This window comes from Nicotiana attenuata, chromosome 11, assembly GCF_001879085.1.
Source record: "Nicotiana attenuata strain UT chromosome 11, NIATTr2, whole genome shotgun sequence".
NCBI classification, from domain to species: domain Eukaryota; kingdom Viridiplantae; phylum Streptophyta; class Magnoliopsida; order Solanales; family Solanaceae; genus Nicotiana; species Nicotiana attenuata.
Genome location: NC_031999.1, coordinates 2,520,360 through 2,532,000, shown reverse-complemented (window position 1 = coordinate 2,532,000; position 11,641 = coordinate 2,520,360). Strand labels below are relative to the sequence as shown.

The window sequence follows — 11,641 nt, the reverse complement described above, 5'->3', positions numbered from 1 at the left end:
TATACTCTTTGTCGATCAGCATTTTCTAGATTGAAAACTGAACAATATTTATTGACGTTTTGAGCTGAGAACTACCATGTTGTATTGCCCAAGTGGCTTATGTGCATTTTTGGACTGAGCATGGATCGGGCTGCGCGCCGCAGCAATGTTACATGTGCATTTCTGGACTATGGATGGCTCGGGCTGCACGCCGCAGCGGTGTTACATTGATTTTGAGACCGAGGGCCTGGTTGATGCCACGAGATGGCTTGATATTGCACTTGGGCTGTAGGAGCCCCTCCGGAGTCTGTACACACCCCTAGTGAGCGCCGTCGACGTTAAATATGGATGGCTCGGGCTGCACGCCACAACGGTCATATGCATTGCATTGCACTCATGCATTGGTTCCTGTTTGTATTACGTGTCATGACATTCAGCACTTGCATTTCATTGGCTTCTATGTTACTTCTTGCACTGCTTACCTGATACCCTGGTGTTATTTGTTGATGGAGTGCTGTGCCCGAGGGGCTGACTTATGTGCTGACTTGCACTATCTGTTTCGCATTCATTTGCTTAACTGTTGAAAAAGACATTTTCAAAAGAGGTTTTAACTGAGCCCGGATAGATTTTCTAAAAGATTTCACGGTTTTACTGTTTTCTCAAAGGGTAGCACTGTTCTATATAGCATGATGGAGTGCCTTTCGTGATTTCTTGCTGCTCGGTTATTATTTACCTTTATTACTCACTGAGTTGGAGTACTCACTTTACTCCCTGCACCTCGCGTGCAGATGCAGGTATTGGTTACCCGGTAGCGGGTTTGAGCTGGTTGAGGATTTGCTATCGTAGCTGAGCAAGGTGACCGCCGGCGTTCGCGGCACCGGACTTCGTCTTTTGATTCTAAACTTTATTCTGTATATTATTGACCCTGTGGTCGTGTTCAGACTTCCTTAGATGCTCGTGACTTGTGACACCCCGGTCGGGCTGTGTTGGGTCGTATATATATCGATTGTTATTGTCATTAAGTTGTATTTATCTAATCATTTATGTTTAAAAAATTTTGAAAGAGGCGTTGTTGTTCTGTTGGCTGGCCTTGTCTTCACGAGAGGCGCCATCACGACTGGGTTGGGAATTGGGTCGTGACAAGTTGGTATCAGAGCCTAGGTTACTAGGTCTCACGAGTCATGAGCAGGTTTGGTAGAGTCTCGCGGATCGGTATGGAGACGTCTGTATTTATCCTCGAGAGGCTGTAGAACATTTAGGAAAACTTCACATTCTTGGAATTCTTATCGTGCGTACTTGATTCAGCTTGTGATATCCACACGTCTGTATGCGCACGTGAGCGCTCAGTATTATATGTGCCTCGATGGCTTGTGATTCCCCGATCAAGGGGCGAGATGAAATCTCCGTGAGTTTGATGTTGGGCCAGTCTGGAGGACTTGAGGCCGAATCTTGCCTATGGCTTGAGCACTGAGGTGCTGATCGTGTGAGCAAGTGTTTCGAACTTATATGTTCGGTATTGTCCCTATTAGCCGGAATGGCGGTTTGGTATTCATGTGATGAGTATGTTAATACTCTGAGATGTATTTAGATGACTTGGTAGTGATGAAGAAGCCTGCTGGATAATAGACGAACTGTTAAGTGATTCATTTCCTATTGTGATTTGATGTGTAGCCCGAATATGGGCGCGTGAAGAATATTTTCGTGTCACCTAGTTGGAAAGTAAAGTGCAATACATGTGGCGGTATGAGTTCAGACTCAGGAAGACTAAGTTGACTGTGAAACGTATATGATGGTGGAAGGTATGCTGAAGTACTAAATTGAGGCGAAGCAGATGGGTTATCCCCCGCAGAGTGTTCTTAAGTGGTATGATCCTTATGCGTATGTTAGAAGATCTCATGTGTAATTGAAGGGTACGTGTTGAAATTTGAGAATTCGGGTCGCTTAAGAGAGTGGACTCAACTGAGGTGGGAACGAATGCGAGGTTTGCAGAGGATTACAGTACTAGATGATCTGTGTTTTCACGAACTGGTAGATGATTTGATTCTAATCTCACTATGATATGGTGACATCATTAGAGTAAAAGTATTATGGGTTATTGAGTGTGTCCTGATATATGGCTTCGAGCCAAGTTGGGGAGGTTGCTGTTGATTAGCTGATCGCACGGTTATGTGCTATGATGGTTCCGTTTCGAGGTATGCTGGCGGATCAGTTCTGGTTGAAGAAATTGAGCCGATGATGGCACGAGTGAAGCAAAATTTTGACAAAGGTTATATGGTGCTTCGTAGATGTGTGAAACTAATAGGATGTCTTGAGCTGTTGTTGATAAAGAATGCTCAGTGTATAGAGAAGGAAGATGTTTGTTTGTATTGGAATGAGATCATATCCTCCGGCGTTAGAGTGCTAATGAGGCACGGGTGGTTATGTCCGTTTGATCAGGTAAATTGCAGTTCGAATAAGGAGTAAATGACTCTCGAGAATGGTTGTAATGTGTTAAAGATTCTACATGTAGCAATCAGGTGTCTTAAGGTTGTGTATGTGGGTAGAGACTGTGTTTTCATTGGAAAAGGATCAAGGCTTGTGGTATTTTTATGTTGATTATGGGATCCTATGTATCGGTATCTGGAAAGTAATGGTAACGAATTCAGATTCGCAGGAAGTTCTTCAAGTAATGTATTCTGGAATGTGGTACTTCTGGGAACATTTGAGAGAGTATTCAGTGGCTTATTGGTCTTAGATAGTGCGGTCTTATGTTCGAGTCTCGTGTGGTAAACCTGGGTTGAGGTATTGTGGTGCTACAGCAAGGGCAATCACGCAAAACTTCAGCATTCTAGTAGACAAGCCTGAAATAGCAAAGGCAATACGAACTTCAGTAGAAGATGCTGAAGTTATTTAGTTCATTTGTAAAAACTTCAGCACTAAATAAGCTGAAGTTTTTTTTGTCTTGGATTCATTACTTTTGTCATAAAGCTTTTTCAAAAACTACAGCAGAAGATGCTGAAGTTATTTAGTTCATTTCTAAAAACTTCAGCACTAAATAAGCTGAAGTTTTTTTGTCCTGGATCCATTAGTTTTGTCATAAAGCTTTTTCAAAAACTTCAGTAGAAGATGCTAAAGTTATTTAGTTCATTTGTAAAAACTTCAGCACTAAATAAGCTGAAGTTTTTTTTGTCCTGGATTCATTAGTTTTGTCATAAAGCTTTTTCAAACACTTCAGCAGAAGATGCTGAAGTTATTTAGTTCATTTGTAAAAACTTCTGCACTAAATAAGCTGGAGTTTTTTTTGTCATGGATTCATTAGTTTTGTCATAAAGCTTTTTCAAACACTTCAGCAGAAGATGCTGAAGTTATTTAGTTCATTTGTAAAAACTTCAGCACTAAATAAGCTGAAGTTTTTTTTTCCTAGATTCATTAGTTTTATCATAAAGCTTTTTCAAATACTTCAGCAAAAGATGCTGAAGTTATTTAGTACATTTGTAAAAACTTCAGCACTATATAAGCCGAAGTTTTTGAAAAAGTTTTCTAACATACTAGATAAATAATCACCTTATTCTTTCATAGTGTATTACTACTATAAATAATCAGATTGCCAAGAATATCTAAATCATAAATTTTTGAAACAATAAACGTGAAAAGAACAAAATTATCATGAAAAGAATCACTAAGTGTGACCTTAAACTTCACGTACGTGGAAATATTCACAAACTATTGTCTACTAAATTACGTAATTATTTATAATTTATTTTTAAATAATCTGATAAACATACTTATGGAAGTCATCCCATGAACTGAAGTTTCATAGCAGCACCAACAGCAGCAGAAGAAAGAAGAAGAAGAAGAAGAAGAAGAAGAAGAAAACGAAGGAGGAGGAGGAGAAGGAGGAGGAGAAAGGGGACTGAAGTTATTTAAAAAGTGGGTACAAGTTAAAACTTTAAAAAAAATGGGTATAGGTTTGGGGGCGACCAAATAGGGCGCCCCGTGCAATTTTTACCTAAATTAGAGAATTCGAGTTCAAGCTTTAGAAAATAGAAAAAAATTGGAAAAATGATACTGTATAGCCGCTGTAAAAATAATAGCCAAAAAATCACTCAAAGATAATAGCCGAAAAATGTTATATATATATATATATATATATATATATATATATTCTGTATGTTATATGCAAAAATTATACAAGTTTTATACACTTTTTTGGCTACCAGATATAAATAGTTTCTAGCGCTGCTAAAAGTGATAATACCCCAAAAATATTCGATAGGGAGCGTTTTGTGAAATAGCACAGGCTAGCCAGTTTTCGGACTGGTAATTGGAAAATAGCCAGCGTTGCAAAGTCATTGAAAAATAGCCACCATTTTGCTGCAACACGAAAAGTTCCAGCATAATACTGGAGATTGGTACACGTGTATGAACTTTCAATATATTATGCTGGAACTCCAACACACGGAAAGTTCCAGCATAATATACTGGAGATTAGAGCACATGTGTATGAACTTCCCGCATATTATGCTGGAAGTCCAGTATATTATGCTGGAAGTCCATTATATTATGGTATAATATTTTTCGGATTTTAAACAATATTTTCGTTCAGATTTCTTTTTACATGAAAAGTGGCTAAATTTCGATTATTTTGAAACTATGACAATTTTTCAATTACCACTTATAAATGTGGCTATTTTTGAATTTCACCCGAGCATTTTCCTCTTTAATGGGCTTTACGCATTGTGAATCTGGATTAGTCGAGTCTGTACGACAGAGATACCAGGTGGAAAACTAAAAAAAAAAAAGATCGATTAGAAAAATTGACTTGTCGCTCATAGAGATGTTTTGTATTTCTCTGGTTTAAGTATCCTTTTTCCAAGTTTGGTATTGGGAAAAGGAAAAAAGAGAGGAAAAGATTAAAGATATGAAGAAGGGAAGAACAAATAACAAGGAATTAAGTTTTTATGATTAATAGTGTAAAAAGTGTAGTTTGACAAGCTACATTAGATTATTTATTCTCTCTTTTTAGAATACTGATCATTATTTAAATAACGGATAGTTGACATTTAAGTAACTTCATTCTATAAATATTCTTTATATTTAGAATGAACTCATAAGAAAATGATCATGTTTGATAGCTGCTTTTGCATATCTTCTTGATAATTCTACATGTAGCACTACAATTTATCAAGAAATAAACTATAATTATCCAGAATACAAGGAATAAGTAGACTTGTATGAACATAGTTTGCTCGGAAATTCAAGAATTCGAGCATAATCCTAAGGCATGTACTAACACGAGAATCTCATCAATGTCAATTGACAACCTTCATATAGACAGAAAGGTCTGAGAAGAGTTAGGGATATCTGCAATCATGTTACTATAAATTGCTGATTTTCCTAATACCATCTTCTTTGCTTCTGCTGATTTTCCTAATAGACTATCTTAATGGCATCTGACATTTGGGAGGATATTCTAGCTCCTCCTTTTCCCAATTTAGTTTTGATGCAATGTTTTCTTGGCTCGGAGAGTACTCCTTCAAACAAAAAAAAAAAAATCCATAAGGAGTCGAAAACAACAAATACGTGTCAGTCCCAAACAAGTTGGTCAACATAAAATAATATTTACCTCGAGTTTATTCATAAGTTCCTTGGCAGTCGGGGCTGATACAAAAATTTGGCGCGCGTTAGGGCAGACGAAACCTTCCTCCACAGCTTTGTCAATGAATGTTAAAAGGGAATTGTAGTAACCATCAATATTCAGTAGTCCTACTGGTTTATCATGGATTCCAAGTTGAGCCCAAGCTATAACTTCAAGGAGTTCTTCTAAAGTTCCATAGCCACCTTAATCAATGCAAATATATTTTTTCATTGATATAGACTACACTTGAAAGGACCAATTTAGGCCCTCAAAGTAAGTTTAAATTAACATCAATTCAGTTAATGTTTTTGGATTAACTATATATGGATTTAACTTATATACACTGAAATTTTCATTGGAAGAGGAGTCTTGGCGTAACTGGTAAAGTTGCTGCCATGTGATCAGGAGCTCACGGGTTCAAGCCGTGGAAACAGCCTCTTGCAGAAATGCAGGGTAAGGCTGTGTACAATAGACCCTTGTGGTCCGGCCCTTTCCTGAACCCGTACATAGCAGGAGCTTAATGCACCGGGCTGCCCTTTTTTACATTGTCATATTTCTTTTACACAATCAGCGTATTTTAACTTATTATAGTAAGTCAAAGAAAGGAAGAAAAGATAATGGGGTGAAAAATGGGCAAGAATCTTGGAAGGGAGAATGAGAACAAACCAGGTAAAGCAATAAAAGCATCAGAATGTTTGGCCATCTCTGCTTTCCTCTGGTGCATATCTGCAACTGCTTTCACCTCTCCCACTGTTTCACCAGTTATCTGTAGGCCGTACACCACTATTATTAGTCTTTGTATAACAGAAAGAATCAAGTCAATGCAAAAAATACCCACACACCAAGTCAATCCAAACCACTAAAAACTTAGCTACTCCACACATAAAGTGAATATCTCAATAAAGGATTGGTAGGGGTATCTTCTTTGATACACAGGGGATTGTGCAAGGACATAAAAAAAACACAGGGTTCGGGAAAGGGCCGGACCACAAGGGTCTATCATACGCAACCTTATCCTGTATTTCTCCAAGAGACTATTTCCACGAGTCACCTGCAACCTCCTAATACATGGCAACAACTTTACCAGTTATGCCAAGACTTCCTTTCAAGGTCAAGCACATTGTCATAGCAAAATTTACACATAATGTAACAATAGTAGGACAAAATTGAAAGAATATAAAATGGAACAAAACGACAAAAGGAAGGAGAACAAAAAGGAGATGATGAGGTTTCTAACTTCTAAACCCTTGCTTTCATCTTGGGGAACTGATGTGAGGGCAAAGGCAATAAGTGTCACTCCCTATATCATTACACTGTTTAATTTGAATATTCATTTGATTGGAAAACTTAAAAATGGACCCATGACATGCTAAATCCACCAATATTGTGGGGGATTAGTGGACTCAACATTGCATGTGGTCAAGCTGTATAGTAGTGAAATTTCAATGACTGAACAAGCCTTATACTTTTTTTTCTATGAGTTCGAGCTCTATGCACTAACAATTAATTACATGTAAATTTATATGATACACATTAATTGGTAACCTAAAAACGATAGTAATTTACCAATTATAATAGGTTAAACTACATTAATCGTGTAAAAAATATATCTTTACACAGTTAATGTATACAACTTAAATCCTTTACTTATTGTTTGATTCTTGTGAAATTTGGTGCAATTGTGATTTATGAACATATTTGGTATTTTACGATGTAGAAATACAAAGGGGAGCCTTGGAGCAACGGTTAAGTTGTCTCTATGTTACTTACAGGTAATAGGTTCAAGCTGTGGAATCAGCCAGTGATGCTTGCATCAGGGTAGGCTGCTTACATTACACCCCTTAGGATGCGGCCCTTCCCCAGATCCTGCGTGAACGCGGGATGCTTTGTGAACCGAGCCGTTTTTTATGATGTAGAAATACATGTACAAGAACATAGTACCACTGATTTGGTTTTAGCTCCTTTTTCTTTTCATTTTGATTTGATGTATAAATTAGTAAGAGGACCCTATCTTCTTACAATGAGGGGGACCAGAAGAAAGGAAAAGGAAAGGAAGGAGACAAAGAAAGGGATGGATTTTTTAAAGAGAAAAATGGCAAGCAAAATAAACCACATACTAGCAAACTAAATACTAACAAAATTCCCATCTTGCACTTTAGGGATATGCCCATGCCGACAAGTGCAAAAACAATGTCCAAAGATAATAAAGGTGAGGTAAAAATTCAAGTTATAGCCTACCACACGATTGAAACACACTACAATTCAAAAGAATAAGAACCAAATATACTAAATATCTTTGTTTCTCCTTTCCCTCCTCTCTTATGCAAGCAGAAGTTAAGAAAAAAACTTACAAAATGCTATAATATGACCAAAATAAAAACAAAAACATACCTCTCTAGGCATGAGAGTCCTTGGAATCACTCTGGAGACAAGAACATGATAAAAATAGATAGTCAGGAACCCAAAGGTGTGATCAAAACTAACTATAGTTAACAAAGGTGATCAGTCCAATCAATGTCAAAACTAAAAGCAAGTGGTTCACATTTGTGCTTTCATGTTTAGGTAAAAAAGGAAACATATAAATCAAGAGATTTAACTTATATACACTAATATCGTAAAGATTCAGTGTATTTTAACCGTTACAATAGATAATGACGAGTACTTTTTTTAAATTTACGAATCTCACTTTTTATGAATGGTTGTTTGTCGTATGTGATCTGATAGTGTAAAAATGTGTATGAGTTTAGCACTTGCAAAGGCATAACTCACCCAAGGACATGACGACCACCGTTGTAAACAGCTTGAGAGACCAAACCCATTAAACCAATGCTTCCTCCTCCATAAACTAGGTCTATGTTTCTTGATACCTTGTATACAAGCAAAATTAATAATGTCAGACAGCTGAAGTGGACATCATACATAGTTCTTTATAGTTTTAACCAGGAAAGTTAAGGTGGGGGTGGGTAGTATATATAAAACTGGTCCTTCAATTCCTAAATATTACTTGATGACCAATGAAGGGGAGCCTTAGCGTAACTGGTAAAGTTGCTGCCGTGTGATCAGAAGGTCACGGGTTCGAGCTGTGGAAATAGCCTCTTGCAGAAATGCAGGGTAAGGCTGTGTATTATAAACTCTTGTGGTCCAACTCTTCCCCAAACCCCGCGCATAGCGGGAGCTTAGTGCACCAAGCTACTTTTTTTTACTTAATGACCACTACTTGCATAACATCAAAGAAAATTTTCAAGAATGCTCTTTTCAATCTCAGAGCCTTCAGAAATGAATTCATAAGAAAGTGAATCAAGACTCAAGGTTCTCATTTTTTTCATGCAACAAAATATCCCCTTAAGCTAAATTTACATGCATCATTGTGTGTGTGTTTGGAGGGGGGGGGGGGGGGGCTATGTCCTCCTAGTTATAATTAAGGAAAAATAAAATTATATGTGTAACAATTAATCCATTCTTCTCAGAGTCAATCCCTAGTTTCCAAAATTTGGCAAAGGTACTCATTCTGTTCCGTTTTATATTTGATTGGACACGGAATTTAAGAACGTAAGAAAAATTAGGACAAAGGGAGTAACAGTTAGAAGTAGATGCAGAGTTTATGTTCATAAAGTGTTAGAAACAGAGGAAAAAACAGAGCATTTTTCTCACCAATTCTTTCCCAAGCTCAACTGCAGCATCCTTATAGCTACTCTTCTTGCCAGGACTACTCCCACAAAAAACACAAATTTTCTTAAACTTTGACTGCATCATTTCCTTCTCCATCTCCATTTTCTTCTCTATAACTTCCTTAATTTTCTATTTGTGATTGTGGTTGCTTAATGCTTAACTGCTTGGCTTGCTTGTGTATATATTGAGTGTTAGTGACCTCCAACACTACACCCCACACACTTGTGGGGGCGGGAGGGGGGGGGGCGGGGTGGTGTAGGGTCCATTGGGGGGTAGTATGCAAATATCCATTCATTCAGACAATACCTTCCCATACCCTACTTCAACTTTGACAAGTAGTATAGTACTACTTAGTATTCTTGAAATTTTCTTACTAAATTGTCACGTGTGCCTACAAATTTTGCATTCCATATTGAGTGTTGGCAAAACGAAGCTATACACGCTTAAATCTACATCCACTCACATTGCTCTCAAGTATCTATTCCTCTCTACCCTTACCTTTAATAAGTTCATTACTCAATTGCCCCTTACCTGCCCAAAAAGATGGATCTTTGCTGTGATCTTCTATTCCCTCTCTTGTGCAAAGAAACAAACACCTCATCTGCGCTATAAGTTTGAACTTAACATTTCCAGTATTGTTAGCTATAAGTTCACGTTTCATACTACTTGTGATCTTCAGTTCTAACTCCATGTGGGGTTCTTGAGACTTTAAGTCAAGCAGGTCTACAGGACTTCAATTGGGAGAGGGGAGTGGCGGAGGCAGGATCTCCACGAAGCGGGGTGATTTTTTTTATTTTGTAGCTAGTGGAAATTGAATCTACGACCTTATGAAGGCTTTGAACCCCCTTGACCACTAAACTACATGGCTTGTGTTAAAGGAGGTTCAAAACTTGATATATAGAGATAAAAACCAGATTTTGCTTTATATATACAGTGTAATTTTTCGGCGAAGAGGGTTCAGGTGAATCCCCTTTCGCCCCCCCTAAATCCACCCCCGGGGACGGTTGTAGAACTATTATCTGCATGAGGAATGAGCAGGATTAAATTGAGATGGTTGAAATATCTTTTTTTGCAGAAATACAGGGTAAGGCTGCGTACAATAAGTCCTTATGGTTTCGCTCTTTTCCGGAGCGAGTGCTTAGTACACCGGACTGTCCTTAACAAGAAATATAGAATTTGTGATATAAAACAAAGGACTTCTCCAAATTGAGTGCTTTACTTATTAGTAGATTTACATAATGTGAATTCAAATTAGTCGAATATTTGATTTCAATACCTAATGAAGGGCAGCTTAGTGCCTAAGTCATCCCATATTCACGAAGGATCGGTAAGAGCCGTATCTCCAAAGAATGTAATGTAGACAACCTATCCACAAGAGATTTCAATACGCAATGGTTAAATTAAAAATAAAAATAAAAAACAGCAAAAAAGGAGTCAAAGAAAAGGAGGAAATAGTGCCAACAAGTGATGGGCAGCTTTTGGCAGTGGGGTGCTGCTCTATATTATTTTAGGCTGAAAAACACACACATATATGAGACTTTATCTTTAAAACATCATGTATATTTCTTGAAAGAGATCATTTAGTGGAGAGTCCATTCCAAAAAAAAATTCTAAGTTAGTGTAAATAACACGAGGTGAGCCAGAATTGCATGCGTTTCACAAGTTGAAGAGCAAACCTAGAGGCTAAATCAGACATAATTGATTCATCAACCTAATCAATTAAGCACATAATGGAAGCTTAATGCATCGAGCTGTCTTTTTTAATTGCTAACGCATTTGGGTGGAGCTAGTGTTAGCACTCCGGTTCGGCCGAACTCAATCACTTTGGTCGAAATGTAAAGAAATTCATTTAATATGTATAAATTATTACGTAAAAGTGTTAGAATTTCGAACCCATAAACTTTAAATCCTGGCTCCATCCATACTAACACATCAATATTGGATGCTTCTCTGAAGTTTCAATTTTTTGATATCTTTGTTTGTAATCAGAGTGTTACCATTTTTGTCTTGATTTTACATTAAGTCCATATATTCTATCGTCTTAAAAAATCATTTGCAACAAAAGTAACAATTTCGATAAGTTAAATAAGTACCGAAAACGAAGATATAATTGATCTGTAAATGGATAGCGTCTGACGCACTAGTAAAATGACATATATGAGCACTAAGAATCATCCCTACAGGAAAAAATAAAAAAATAAATAAAAAAAAAAAACATGTGTTTCAAGTGCAATGTGAGAAAAGCTTGTTGTCAAGGGCGGATGCACCTATTGCTATATTACCCCTTCACTAAAATATTTTACTATATATATATATATATATATATATATATATATATATATATATATATATATATATATATATATATATATATAT

General features: G+C 37.1%; 1 protein-coding gene across 1 annotated transcript; it reads right to left on the bottom strand.

Annotated features, from left to right (window-relative positions):
* Nucleotides 5,067-9,434, bottom strand: LOC109234038 (cytokinin riboside 5'-monophosphate phosphoribohydrolase LOG1-like). The gene is made up of 6 exons (XM_019399860.1): nt 9,248-9,434; nt 8,366-8,463; nt 7,988-8,018; nt 6,263-6,362; nt 5,585-5,799; nt 5,067-5,492 (listed from the first exon to the last, which is right to left on the bottom strand). The coding sequence occupies exons 1-6, from the start codon at nt 9,365-9,367 to the stop codon at nt 5,397-5,399; spliced, it is 660 nt and encodes a 219-aa protein (XP_019255405.1). The 5' UTR covers nt 9,368-9,434; the 3' UTR covers nt 5,067-5,396.

What these genes read in the sequence shown, in the direction of transcription:
- LOC109234038 (XM_019399860.1), bottom strand. Translation starts at nt 9,367, where the DNA reads ATGGAGATGGAGAAGGAAATGATGCAGTCAAAGTTTAAGAAAATTTGT. An exon ending in TTGAGCTTGGGAAAGAATTG is followed by an intron (nt 8,464 to 9,247) that starts GTGAGAAAAATG and finishes CTTGTATACAAG; the next exon opens with GTATCAAGAAACATAGACCT. An exon ending in TGCTTTTATTGCTTTACCTG is followed by an intron (nt 5,800 to 6,262) that starts GTTTGTTCTCAT and finishes GCATTGATTAAG; the next exon opens with GTGGCTATGGAACTTTAGAA.